At 60.0% G+C, this 14,246-nt stretch overlaps 1 protein-coding gene across 1 annotated transcript; it reads right to left on the bottom strand.

Moving 5' to 3' along the window:
• Window positions 1–268: 268 nt before the first annotated feature.
• On the bottom strand, window positions 269–11,943 carry LOC141476075 (PHD finger protein 1-like). The gene is made up of 11 exons (XM_074164691.1): window positions 11,911–11,943; window positions 7,075–7,099; window positions 2,218–2,297; window positions 2,030–2,117; window positions 1,829–1,918; window positions 1,671–1,756; window positions 1,415–1,563; window positions 1,226–1,321; window positions 1,023–1,091; window positions 474–597; window positions 269–373 (listed from the first exon to the last, which is right to left on the bottom strand). The coding sequence occupies exons 1-11, from the start codon at window positions 11,941–11,943 to the stop codon at window positions 269–271; spliced, it is 945 nt and encodes a 314-aa protein (XP_074020792.1).
• Window positions 11,944–14,246: the final 2,303 nt, after the last annotated feature.

Below are 14,246 nucleotides of genomic sequence, written 5' to 3'. Positions count from 1 at the left end.
AGGGTTTGGGGAGGGGGCTGGGGGGGGCCTTTGGGGTGGTTTGGAGGGGTCGGGGGGGGTCTTTTAGGGGGTCTGGGAGGGGCTGGGAGCTTGGAGGGGGGGCTTTGGGGGGGGCTTTGAGATGAACCTGGGGGGAGGGGGGGGGCTGGGGGGGCTGAGAAGCGAACATGGGGGCAGGGGTCTGGGGGGCTTTGGGGGGAGTTCGTGGGGGGCTGGGGGCATTCAGGGGCATCAGGAAGGATTTAGGGGTGCTGGGGGGGTGGGGGGGTCAGGAGGGGTTTGGGGGTTCGGAGGGGGGCACCCACCTGTCCTTGTGGGCGCTGAGAGCCCCCAGCAGCTGCCCGTAGCGCTCCCCTTTGGGGGTCTCGGCGAGCTGCAGGGGGGGGGGGGGGGGTTGCAGGGGCGTAGGGGGGGTGAGACCACCCCTCCCCGACCCCCCCCCGTGGTTTTTGGGGTGCGGGCACCCCCCGTACCGGCCCCAGCAGCAGCGCGTCCCAGTTGGCGTTGGTGAAGGGCAGGATCTCCCGCTCCAGGTCGAAGTATTTCTTCTTGCAGCAGACGCTCAGGTGGTAGAGGATGAGGTGGGCGATGTCCACCCTGGGGGGGGGGCCGAAAATAAGGGGGAGGCCCCCCAAAAAAATCAGGGGGGGTGGAGGGAAGGGTGTCCTGGAGGGGCCCCCAAAAATACAGAGTGATGACGGGAACGGTTCTCTGGGAAACCCCCAAAAATGGGGGGTGATGGGGGGGCAATGTCCACCCTGGGGGGGCCCCCAAAAATGAGGGGGGGTGGAGGGACCCCAAAAATGAGGGGGTGCGGGGGGGTGGGTGCAGTTTGGGGGGGGGTACAGGGTGGGGGAGGTGCATTGGGGGGGTGCTGGGGGGGTGGGGTGGAGTTTGGGGGCTGCAGATTGAGGGATGCCGGGGGGTGCAGTTTGGGGGGTGCGATTTGGGGGGGGGGGGAGGTGCAGTTGGGGGGGGTGCAGTTGGGGGGGGGTGCAGTTGGGGCCCCCCCGCCCCCTCACCACCGCAGCGGCAGCCGCCGGACGCTCTCGACCCCCCCGGTGCAGACGCAGCACTCGAAGACGTAAAACCTGGGGGCAAGAATTTCAAAGCGGGGGGGAGGGGGGGATTTAACAGTGTGTCCCCCCCCATTAGGAAGCCGGAGGGGGGGGGTGGGGGTGGTGTCACCCCTTTTCCCCCCCCTTGCCCCCCCCCCCGGACCCACCGGTCCCCGTAGAGCAGGGGTTTGCTCAGACACTGGGTACAGGCTTCGTGGAACCACTGGGCGCAGCCCCGGCACTGCAGCATCTTCAGGTTCCACCTGGGGGGGGGGATTAATTAATTAATTAATTTAAGGGGGGGGGGGCACCCCGAAATTGCAAAGCGGGGGGGGTTAGGGGGGGTCTGTACTCACTCGCCGGACCCCCCGCAGTAGCAGTAGCACTGCTGGCGGTTGGAGAGGTGGGGGGGGTCCCACTCCAGGGTCTTCAGCTGGTAGGGCAGCACCGCCTTCATGCTGAGCATCGCCTTGGCTTGGGGGCCCTTCTTCAGCGCCCCCCCCCTCTGCGGGGACAAGGAAGGGGGGGGGGAGGCAAATGAAGGGGAGGGGGCGTCCCGTGTGGTGCCCCCCCCCCAAAACACCCCTCGCCCTCCCCCTCGTTGGGGCTCACCTTGGTGGCCAAGGCGAAGACGCAGCGGCGGCACATCCAGGGTCCGGCGGGGTGGGCGGCGGGGAGGTGGCACTGCTGGTGGTAGGCTTTGGGGGGGGGGGCTGTTACATTTTGGGGGGGGGTGTCCCCGGAATAGGTGCGGGGGGGGGCACACTCACCATGGCCGCACTTCTCGCAGCGAACCAGGAGGTTTTCGGGGTTCAGGGCTCGGCCGGAGCAGACGCAGCAGGATTGTTCCTCACCCGGCACTGCCGCTAGCGGGGGGGGGGGGGGGGGCAATTAACAACGGGGGGGTAATTAATTAAAGGAGAGGGGGGGGTTCATTAATTAAAGGAAGGTTCATTAATTTAGGAGGAGGCTCTTAACGGGGCTGATGTCTTTCCAAAGGACGAGGAATTGGGAATTATCCTCGAATTGCACCAGGCAGCCCCGGCGCCCTGTGTCCACCTGGGGGGGGGGGGGGGGCAAAAAAAAAAAGGGGGGGGGGTGTTAAAATGGGAGGGGCCATTTGGGGGGAGGGGGGCATTTAGGGGGGTCGGGCACCCACTTTTTTGATGGTGCCCAGGTAGAGGAGCCCGTCCGTCCAATGGGCCAGAACGTCCTGGCCCTCCCAAAAGCGGGGGGCGGCTGGGGGGGGGGCAGCGGGGGGCGCGGCTGGGGGGGGGCCCCGCCTCGCTCGCCATCACATCCTGGGTGCCTGTTGGGGGGGGGGGGGTTGGAGCTGAGTGACCACCAGCTAGGGACACCCCCCCCCAAAAATGCATCGGGGGAGAGGGATGGGGGGGGGCAGGATTTACCACCCCCCCCCCCCAAAGGAATGGGGCTGGGAGGGGCTCACAGTTTGGGGGGGGGAGCATGCTGGGATGGGGGGAGGGTCCCAGTTTGGGGGGGTCCCAGCCTGGGTGGCTCATGCAGGATTGGGCGGGGTTCCCACTTTGGGGGGGTCTCGGACTGGGGGGGCTCAGGGAAGAATGGGAGGGGCTCCCAGTTTGGAGGGGGTGTCTTGGATTGGAGGGGGCTCCCAGTTTGGGGGGGTGCCAGTTTTAGGGGGGGGGGCATGCTGGGATGGGGGCAGGGTCCCAGTTTGGGGGGGTCCCAGTTTGGGGTGGCTTGCAGTGGGGGCAGGGGGAGGGGCATGCTGGGACGTGGGGGCTCCCAGTTGGGGGGGGTCCCAATCTGGGGGTGCTCACGCAGGGGATTGGGGGGGGGCAGGATTTGGGGGGACCCCCCCCTAAAGGAATGGGGCTGAGGGGGGGTGCCAATTTGAGGAGGGGTCCAGATCTTGGGGGGGGGGGCTCATGGAGTAATAGGCGGGGCTTCCAGTTTGGGGGGGCCCATGCAGGACTGGGGGGGGTCCCACTTTGGGGGGGTCTCGGACTGGGGGGGCTCAGGGAAGAACGGGAGGGGCTCCCAGTTTGGAGGGGGTGTCTTGGATTGGAGGGGGCTCCCAGTTTGGGGGGGGGGGTGTCCCAGCCTGGGGGGGGTCATGGAGGAATGGGGGAGAGGGCAGGTTCCCAATCGGAGGGGGTCTCGGTCCGGGGGGGGGCTCACACAGCGATGGGGGGGGTCCCGGTTTGCGGGCGGGGGGGGGTGCGTTTTGAGTGCTCCCGGTTTGGGGGGGCCCCTCCCAGGCTGGGGGGTGTGTCCCGGATTGGGGGGGGTGTCCCGGTTTAGTGGGGTCCCGTTTCGGGAGGAGCTCCCCGGGTTTGGGGGGGGGGAGATGTATCCCGCTCGGGGGGGTCCCGATTTGGGGGACGGGGGGGCTGTCCCGGTTGGGAGGGGGGTGTCCCGGTCGGGGGGGGCTCACGCAGGCAGCGGGGCGGTCCCGTCCAGGGAGGTCGCCTCCCCAGCCCCCCTGCCCCGGGGGGGGGGGGTTGACACCGGGGGGGTCCCGGCGGGGCGCGGGGTGTCCCGGGGTCCCGGCCCCCCCCCTTACCGGCGGCGGCGGGGCCGAGCGGGGGGGACAGGGAGGGCGCGGAGGGACGGCGGCACCGGTCCCCCCCCCCCACCCCGGGGACCCCCGCGGGCACCAGCCCCGGGGCGGGGGAGGGGGAACCCGGGGCTGCTCCGGCGCTGCCCCCCCCCCCCCCCTCACGGCGCTGCCCCCCCCGCCCCGTTCCCCCTCCCCGAACTGCCCCGGCCCCCCCCCACCCCGGGGCTGCCCCGGCCCCGCCCCCGCCGCGCAGGCCCCGCCCCCAACTCACCCCCGGGGCTCGGCTTGTGCCCCCAGCTCCAGGCCCCGCCCCCGCCGCGCTGACCACGCCCCTCTCTCCCGCCCCCACCGCCCATTCCCCGGCCGCTCCGCCAAAATCAGACCACGCCTCCCTCCAGCAAGTCCCGCCTATCTCTCCGCCCCCAACGGCTCCGCCTCCCGCTGCTCCGCCAGCCCCAGGCCCCGCCCCCGTCGCCCAAGCCACGCCTATCTCCACGCCCCGCGCCGGCAGTCGGGCCTGGCGGGAGCGGCCCGTGCGGCATCACGTGACGCAAAAGGAGGGGCAGCCTCTGGCAGCCGATTGGCTGGGCGAGGCGGCGAGAGAGCGGCGATTGGCGGAGAGCCGCGCGCGGGGGCGGGGCGGGGCGGGGCGGTGCCGGGCTATTCAAAGGGGCGCGGGGCGCTCCGGGGGCCGGGGCCGCTTTCTTCCCTTGGGCCGGTGCGTGCAGCCCCCGACAGGAGAATGGACCCCGCCGAGGAGAAGGCGATGGCGGAGCCGGGCCCTTCCCGCCTGCCGGTGCGTGCAGCCCGCGGGAAGAGACCGGCCCCCGCCGGGGAGAAGGTGGCGGCGCCCGAGCGGAAACGGGTCCGGACCGCGGGGGACGACGGCTGCGCCCCGCTCCTGCCCCTTAGCGTGGGGGCGGCGGGCAGGGCAGGTAACGGGGAACTGGGGGGGGGGAGTAGGGACTGGGGCTGGGGGGGGGGGAACTGGGGAGGGGAGTAGGGACTGGGGCTGGGGGAGTGGCACTGGTCCCAGTACCATACTGGGAGCCCACCCTCCCTTCCCCCGTGTCCCTTCCCCCGTGTCCCTTCCCCCGTGTCCCTTCCCCCGTGTCCCTTCCCCCGTGTCCCTTCCCCCGTGTCCCTTCCCCCGTGTCCCTTCCCCCGTGTCCCTTCCCCCGTGTCCCTTCCCCCGTGTCCCTTCCCCCGTGTCCCTTCCCCCGTGTCCCTTCCCCGTGTCCCTTCCCAGCCCCTCAACTGGCTGCTGCAGCCGCCCCACGGCCTGGTGAGTGATGGGACCAGTCCCTTGGTGTCCCCCAACTCCCTTGGTGTCCCCGGGGCCACCCCTCCCATGTCACCCGGTGTTCCCCAAGTCCCTCTTCACCTCCTCACAGGCGCCCCTTTGGCGTCCCCAAGCCCCTCTCCCATTTTCCCCGTGTCCCCACAGGTGTCTCCCCTCCGATGTCCCCCTGGAGCCCCCAACTCCCAGTGTCCCCTCGAGTGCCCCCCCATGTCCCCTCATATCCCCAACCCCTCCAGTGTCCCCCACAGTTGTCTCCCCTCTGATGTCCCCCTGGTGCCCCCAACCCCCCCGATGTCCCCACAGGTGCCCCACCAGCAGCACCAACCGCTGCCACCCGCCCCAAGCGCCCCCCCGGGACCTGAAGGGGCAGGTGTCAGACCTGCGGGCTGCGCTGGGGGACAGCCGCCGGGTGAGAGCGGGGCTGGAGCAGCAGGAGAAGGAGCTGCGCCAGCGCCTGGAGCAGCAGGAGAAGGAGCTGCAGGAACAGCAGCAGCAGGGGACCCTCCTCACCCTCCGCCTGGAGTGAGACCCCCCCCCCCCCGCCCCCCACCCCGGGAATTGAGGTGTCACTTCCCCCCCTAACACGAGGTGTGCGTGTCCCCCAGGAGCACGGAGAAGGAGCTGACGAGCTGCCGGGATGAGAGAGATCAATGGCAGAGGGAGGCGCAGCGCTTGGCAGAGGACAAGCGGCGTCTGGAGGAGGAGGTGGAGGAAGGGGGGGCGAGCGGTGGCCGAGGCCGAAGGGCAGGCCAGGGCGCTGGCGGCCGCGCTGCAGGAAAGGGAGGTGGGTCATGGAGGGGGGAGATCTCCCTGCTTTCCTCCAGCAAAATGAGGAGAAAAATAAAAAAAAAGGTGGTTTTCTGCTCCGATTGCTCTCAGCCCCAAAGCGCCACCCGGGAGCGGGGCTGTCTCAGCACCCCGCAGTCGAGGCTGGTTTCTGTGTGTGTGCGTCCCCCCAACCAGGGCTGCTTTTCCACCCCTGCGGAGCCAGTCTTTCCCCCTCCTGTGTTAACCGAGGGCTGTTCTCCCCCACCCCCGGGGGCCGTTTCCCCCCCCAGGTCCAGCTGCAGGTGATAGAGGAGCACCTGCAGGTGATAGAGGAGCACCTGCAGGTGATAGAGGAGCACCTGCAGGTGATAGAGGAGCACCTGCAGGTGATAGAGGAGCACCTGCAGGTGATAGAGGAGCACCTGCAGGTGATAGAGGAGCACCTGCAGGTGATAGAGGAGCACCTGCAGGTGATAGAGGAGCACCTGCAGGTGATAGAGGAGCACCTGCAGGTGATAGAGGAGCACCTGCAGGTGATAGAGGAGCACCTGCAGGTGATAGAGGAGCACCTGCAGGTGATAGAGGAGCACCTGCAGGTGATAGAGGAGCACCTGCAGGTGATAGAGGAGCACCTGCAGGTGATAGAGGAGCACCTGCAGGTGATAGAGGAGCACCTGCAGGTGATAGAGGAGCACCTGCAGGTGATAGAGGAGCACCTGCAGGTGATAGAGGAGCACCTGCACGTGGAGGCGACACTGGCAGCTGGGGGAGCAGCTCCACGGGCAGGAGATGGAGCGTCGTTTGGGGGGGGCCGGAGCGGGTTGGGGGGTGGGAGGGTTGAGGGAGGTTTGGGGGGGCCTGGGGGAGGTGTGGGGGGGGGTGGGGAGGCTGGGGGGAGTTTTGGGGGTGGGGGGGCTTGGGGGTTCTTTGTGGCTAGGGCTTGTTGGGGGGGAGGCTTGTGAGGGGGATGTGGGGGGGCTGGAAGGTGTTTGGGGTTATTGGGGGTGGGGGAGGTTTGGGGGGGCCCCTTTGACACCCCACACCCCCCGACTCCCCCCAGGCTCATGTTTGTGAACATCTCCCCCCTGGAGGAGAACTTCTCTGAGACCCTCAACTCCCTGCGCTTCGCCAGCAAGGTGGGGGGGGGAGGTTTGGATGGAGGGGGGGAGGGGGGGGAGCTCAAGGATAATTTGGGAAACAAGCAATGGGGAAATTTTCGGGGGGGTGGGGGGGGCATTAATATGGCTTTGGGGGGATGGATGATTTGGGAAGGGGGGGATGGTTGGGGGCGCAGAGGAGTGTAACTGGGGGGACTGGGGCAGATTTGGGGGCAGGGGGTGATTTGGGGGTGAACTGTTTGGGTGGGGGGGGAGTCAAGGGGGGGCTGTTTTGGGGGCAACGGGAGGTAGGTTTGGGGCTGGGGGGCTGTTTTGGGGGAAAAGGGGTAGATTGGGGGGGGGGGGCTATTTTGGGAGGGCGGGGGGTAGATTTGGGTGAGGTTGGAGCTGTTGGAGAAGGGGAAGGTGTTTGGGGGGGGGGGGGGGGGTGTCCAAGGGCCGTTCTGGGGGGTCCCACAACACCCCCCCCCCCTTCCCCCTCCCTCAGGTGAACCAGTGCGTGGTGGGCACGGCCCACCCCAACCGGAAGTAACCCCCGCCACTTCCTGCCCCATCGCTGATTGGTTGTTCGCGCTCACGTGTCCCGGGGGAAAATGGCGGCGCCCTGCGAGGGGACCGCTGCTGCCGCCACCGAGCGCTGCTCTGAAATAAATGTAAAAACAATTGGATTGAACAATTGGATTGAACAATTGGATTGAACAATTGGATTGAACAATTGGATTTTTTTTCAATAAATAAAAATGTAAAAATAATAAAGTAAAATAAAGTTAATTGAAACAAAAAAAACAGTCAAAGAGCTGAAACGGGTGATTTATTTTAATAATAAAGGGTTTGGGGGGGTGGTCGAGGGCATCTTTTAGCCGCTGGGGGGGGGAACGACGACCTTGGGGGGGGCTGTGAGATGAACATAAAGGGGGGGTCTGGGGGGGAGGGGTGGGATGAGCCTGGGGGGGTCTGAGGGGCTGAGAGATGAACATAAGGGTGGGTTGGGGGGGCTCCAGGGCTTTGAGGGGGTTTGTGGGGGACTTTGGGGGGGCTGGGGGCATTCAGGCGCGTCAGGAAGTATTTAGTGGTGCTGGGGGTGGTTTGGGGGGGTCTCAGAGAGCACCCGCCTGTCCTTGTAGGCTTTGGGGGGGGGAGGTGCGGGGGGGCTGTTGCATCTTGGCGGGGGGTAAAGGGGCTGGGAGGGGTCACTGGAAAAGGCGGGGGGGGGGGGCATGTTAGGTCCCGGTCCCATTCCGTGACTCCCAGGCCTTGGTGAGGGTGGGTGGTGGGGAGGGGTCCCCCACTGCAGTGGGGCACGACGGTCATTTATAGTCCCTGTCGGCCCGTAGCGGGGCCCATCGATGTGACAGTCACGGAATCACGGAGTTGTCGGAGTTGGAAGGGACCTCTAGAGACCATCCGGTCCAACTCCCCTGCTGAAGCAGGGCTGCCCAGAGCACATCGCTCGGGAGCATCCAGGCGGGTCTCGAAGATCTCCAGGGAAGGGGACTCCACCCCCTCCCTGGGCAGCCTGTTCCAGGGCTCTGCCACCCTCACAGGAAAGAAGTTTCTCCTCATATTTGGATGGAACTTCCCATGTTCCAGCTTGTGCCCGTTGCCCCTCGTCCTGTCACTGGGAACCCCTGAAAAGAGTCCGGCTCCATCCTCCTTCAACCCACCCTTTAGGTACTTGTAAACACAGATAAGGTCTCCCCTCAGCCTTCTCTTCTCCAGGCTGAAGAGCCCCAGCTCTCCCAGCCTTTCCTCATCAGGGAGATGCTCCAATCCCTCAGTCATCTTTGTTGCCCTGCGTTGGACTCTCTCCAGTAGTTCCCTGTCTCTCTTGAACTGGGGAGCCCAGAACTGGACGCAGTATTCCAGTTGTGGCCTCACCAGTGCAGAGCAGAGGGGGAGAATGACCTCCCTCGACCTACTGGCCACACTCTTCCCTACGCAGCCCAGGATCCCGTTGGCCTCTTGGCCACAAGGGCGCACTGCTGGCTCATGGAAAGTTTGCTATCCACCAGGACTCCCAGATCCTTCTCCTCAGTAGTGCTTTCCAGAAGATCCATCCCTAACCTGTATCGGTGCCTGGGGTTCTTCCTCCCCAGGTGCAGGACCCTACGCTTGCCCTCGTTGACCCTCATGAGGTTCTTCTCTGCCCAGCTCTCCAGCCTGTCCAGGTCATGCTGGATGGCGGCACAGCCCTCTGGAGTGTCGACCAGCCCTCCCAGTTTGGTGTCATCAGCGAACTTGCTGAGGATACACTCTGTCCCCTCGTCCAGGTCATTGATGAATATGTTGAACAGGACTGGGCCGAGTATTGACCCCTGGGGGACACCGCTGGTTACAGGCCTCCAGCTTGACCCTGCTCCGTTAATTATGACCCTCTGAGTTCTGTCACACAGCCAGCTCCGTCATTTTTGAGAGGTCTTGGAGAACAGGTGAAGTGCCTGAGGACTGGAGGAAGGCAAATATCACACCAGTCTACAAAAAGGGCGAGGAGGAGGACGCAGGGAACTACAGGCCGGTTAGTCTCACCTCCATCCCTGGGAAAATAACGGAGAGACTCGTTCTGGGTGTCATCTCCAAACACGTTGAAGATCAAGAAGTTACTGGACGTGGTCAACACGGATTTACCAAGGGTAAATCATGCTTGACCAGTCTGATAGCCTTCTGTGACGTTATAACTGGATGGCTGGATGAGGGGAGAGCAGCAGATGTCATCTACCTTGACTTCAGCAAGGCTTTTGGCACTGTCTCCCACTGTGCTCATCCCATCGGTGTCCCACACGGTTGCTGCACGAGCCCCCTCCCCCCTGCCCTGCCTCTGCCTCGTGAGCAGCGCTGGGCCTTGAGAAACAGGCAAGTTTTTGGGTTAAACAGGGTAGAGTTTTGAGAACCAAGGACACAAATCCTTTGTTATGGGTACACCGGCGATAGAAGTCCTGCGGCGAGCGGGCTTTGAGGCATCTTATCGATCTGTCGGGCTCTTACATCCACCCCGCGGCTCGAAGGTCCCCGAGGAGTTCTTCAGGACCCGTGGTGGGTGAGGAGGGGGGAGGGAAAGAGGGAGAATTAGGCAGGAGTTTACACAATATTTAGGGGCAAAGAAACAGGTTCTGGGACGGCCCGTACACACTTCACGCCGTTAGGGGAGACAGTAGGTACAAACTCCGTATTTTGTACCGCACTTTGAATCCATCGTATTAAACACGGAATTATACACGGTAAGAAGAAAAGCATTGCAGTTCCACACAGCAAGTAGAACAGAATTCGTTTGACCCATGGACCTCCTAGAAGCCAGGAAAAGGGATCAATTTCCCGGTCTTTCCAGGTTTGGACAGGGACGTGGGCTAACTTTCTTATCCCAGAGGTTATTTGTTTGACAATCTGGCCGTTATCATCAATTTTTAAGCAACAATTTGAGTCATTCAATTTACCACAAACACCTCCTCCTTCAGCCAGCAGGTGGTCGAGAACCACGTGGTGTTGCAAAATTGGGGTTTGCATTTGCGTGGCCTGGCCCCCCAACAGATCTGGGGCGCGAGCAGTTTCGTTAGTAACGATTCCTAAAACAGCTTGAAGGTGAATTATGCGGTTTAGGTTATAGATGGGTTCTCGAGCACCGCTAATTAACTCAGTAGGATTCCAGGTGGCTGGCCCGTGATGTTCAATGGTTTGTTGCGGGGGACCAGCCATCTTTTCCCCATTTTTGGCTACTTCCAGGTGTCAGACTGGTGTCAATAGATCGCTTATTCCGTGTGAGATCATCGTACAGCTTAACACTTAGATCATTACCACCGCTTTCGGGAAGGAGGACAAACAAAGGGTGGATTCCTCCAACGTAACCTGTTCCTGTCCAATTTGCTGGTGGCATTTCGTGTGCATGGTGTCCACAGATCCAATAGTGGCCTTGCGGTGCTCTGGTGCCATTTTCAAATAGACCAGTGGGAGTCTAGGGCACCTGAAAAATAGGTCGAATTACTCAATCCTAAAGGGGTATGGAATGCCAAATTTTGCCATGGACTGGAATGGTGGGCTCTATCTATAACACTGCAACACCAAGCACCCGTGCTATTCCTCCAGTTACAACTTATGTTTTTTTCTGGTGTATACCAACAGTCTGTGTGGACAGTTATATTTACCGGAGACCAGAAGCCAGAAAACAGCTTCACGTGCCCCGATTCATTCACCCAAACCTATCGAGGACCTTTGGCAGTGAAGTTAAATTGCTTTCGGATACCACAAAAAGATCATTAGGGGGAGACGCGTGATTCCCACGTGTGAAGGTCCAATTACAAGTGCTGATCCCTACAAAGGTACCACCTGGTTGAGTGCGGCTCAGACAGTATTGGCCTCGAGCTGGGTATCGGATTGGCCAAGGAGATGGTGAGCTTTCTTCTTCCCAACAGATGTCCCTTTTTTCTTCGCTGTAATTGCTCACTAGCCATTAGGGGAAACAGGGACCGAGGTCCACGGCCAGGTCGCTGAACCAAGTGGTCCTCCGCACACCCAACAATTAGTGAGGTTGAATGCCCGGGCTACAGAGGTCCCTAACGTCACAAACTCATTTTTCTATTCAGTAACATCTATGAGGCTACAGCTTCCCCAAGAGCTAAGGGTAAAGAGTTGCCCAAAACAGTTTCTGTGATGATACACAATACATCCTAAAAGCATAAGCGAAACAAAGCAATTGTACCAATACGATGCAAAGGATTAAAGCATTAAAGCCTACATATATCTTCAGTACAGCTTGCAGTAGAGTCTTTGGTTTTTGGTGGACTGTTCCTGGAAAGACAAGATGAAAGAAAAGCCATCCTCGGTTCAAAACGGGAAGCGGGATTACAGATACTAAAAAGATGGGACGGTCCATCTAGTATTAATTTTGTATTCTTTGTCTAGGGCATCTTTTGCAATCCAGGTATATTTGTTAAGGGGTGTACCCAATGCTAGGGGAACTGCTCCTATCGTAGGTAGTTCCACCAGGACTGGTTGTCCAGGGTAATGCGAGGGTTTACTGGGGTGGTCTGGGCCAGGAGCTGTTGGGACTATGGTAGGAGCTTGTGGGCTAAAGGCTGTAATTTTGGGGCATCCATTCACCCCCCACCGGCTGTTACCGTGGGCAACAGCTTCCGAAAGGCTGTTTGTCCCACTCTGATTCATGGGGTTTGAGGAGGCCATTAGTACGTTCCACTGTTCCATTAGCCTGAGGATAGTACGGAGTGTGAAATACCCATTGAATTCCTTTCTCTTTGGCCCAGTCCTGAACAATTTTAGCTGTAAAGTGAGAGCCATTGTCCGACTGAATTGCCTGAGGCTTAGGAAGGGTACTAAGCCACAGTTGCAAGGCTTTAACAGCGTTCTCTCCTGTGGCACGGGGAAAAGCCTCGGCTTGCACTAGGCCTGATGTTATTTCTACCCCTACTCGTACATAATATTTTCCATTAGATCTTGGGAATGGACCCACGTGATCTATTTGCCAGGCACCCCACAGTCCTTCACCCGTTCGAATACGTAGTGGGTCTTCCCTAAGAGGATGTTTTCCTAATGGCGCGCGGCATCGGCCACGAGCTGGAATACAAGTCTGACAATTTCCTCGGGTGACTGGCCAACCTCTTGTTTGAGCTTCTCCATGCAGATCTTTTGCCCCAGTGTGCCCCCTTTTCACATGTAACCATTCCAAAAGTCGTTCCCAATTCTCCCCTATTGGTTCATTTTGCGAGGGGGCAAGTCGGGCCATCTCATCGGCTTCATTGTTCCATCGGCTAGCCGGAGTTTCGTGGGTCTGGTGGGAGGCAATCCATGCCACTGCAAAGCTCCCTTGTTTAGCAATTGCTGGAATATCTTGCCACTTTTCCTTTAACTTCCCCCCCGTTCTGTTCCCAGAATGGGAGCCACTCAGTGCACCCTTAAAAGACAGCGAAAGAATCAGTGTAGATATAGGCAGGAGAGGTAGATTGATCCTCGTGCTGAAAGACATTGCACACAGCCAATAATTCTCCTACTTGAGCACTGCCTTATCCTTCAGGGACTATTTTTGTGTCCAGTTTTGGGCCCCTTACAACAAAAGAGACATTGAGGGGCCGGAGCAGGTCCAGAGAAGGGCAACGGAGCTGGTGAGGGGTCTGGAGAACAAGTCTTGTGAGGAGCGGCTGAGGGAGCTGGGGGCGTTCAGCCTGGAGAAAAGGAGGCTGAGGGGAGACCTTCTCGCTCTCTACAACTCCCTGAAAGGATGGTGTAGCCGGGGGGGGGTCGGTCTCTTCTCCCAAGTCACAGGCGATGGGACAAGAGGAAACGGCCTCAAGTTGCCCCAGGGGAGGTTCAGACTGGACATTAGGAAAAATTTTGACACTGAAAGGGTTATCAAGCCTTGGAATGGGCTGCCCAGGGAAGGGGCTGAGGCACCATCCCTGGAGGTGTTCAAAAGACGGGTTGACATGGTGCTGGGGGACATGGTTTAGTGATGGTTTTTTTTGTCAGAGTTAGGTTGATGGTTGGACTAGATGACCTTGAAGGTCCCTTCCAACCTGAGTGATTCTATGATCAATTCTCTTTTCCACCCAGAGATCTCACCTCCGCGGGAAGACTCTCGGGTGTCCCCAGGAAGAAGCCGGACACCGTCTGATGGACCGGTAAAGACGACGTCGTTTACTGGACTCACTGGAAGGCGTCTCCATGGGCGAACGCATCCAAGGGCTCGGTGCTGGAAGACAGAGAGACAGTATTAAACCACACAAATTAAAGCACTTAAAGCTTTATCTCCCTAGGAACGCTTAGTGACAAGGTTTACGCAGCTTCCTAAGACCCTCGTGTTTAATTAGAGCAAAAACCAAACAGAAATCATGTTGTATGAGATTTTGGGAGGAGGTGACGGGAAAGGGAAAGAGGTCTTGAGACCTAAATTTTTACTACTTCATGTGAAAAAGAAAACAAGACAGAAGTTCATTCTTTAACACAGACTTCTGCAGCATCCAAAAGTTCAGCTGAAGCTCACAAAAGAGCAACTTTCCAGCTGGCTTTTTTAATAAGTTTTCTTGGTTTTCCGGGACAGACCAGGCATATTTTTATCAGGTTGTAAAAGCAGCAAAAAAGAACACCCTAAAAATAATTCTGCCGGAAGTACCTCCATTTCAGCCATTCTGCAGCTCTAAAAAAAAAGAAAAAGCCCGATCTCCCTTCTTTTCCCAACTTCTTAGATCATTTAAAAAGGAGGAAACAGCGGCATGGAAAAGCCAAAAGCTAAAATAATAAGACAGAAGATTCGGGGCTTGTTTTATTTCTTTAGAGATCACACTTTGTACACAATCCTTATGTCTCATAGAAACGTCATCAAAGAGATCCCACATAAAATCAGTGTTTTGCTCACATGGCAATTGATGTTCTTGGTGACAGACCTACTCCTTCCTCATGGACCGTTCACAGAAAGACCAAAAATGCAGTAACGGAAAAAAAACCAACACATTTAA

Source organism: Numenius arquata, chromosome 28, assembly GCF_964106895.1.
Source record: "Numenius arquata chromosome 28, bNumArq3.hap1.1, whole genome shotgun sequence".
Lineage (NCBI taxonomy): Eukaryota > Metazoa > Chordata > Aves > Charadriiformes > Scolopacidae > Numenius > Numenius arquata.
The sequence above is the reverse complement of the archived record's forward strand: the minus strand, read 5'-3'. Positions and strand labels throughout refer to the sequence as shown.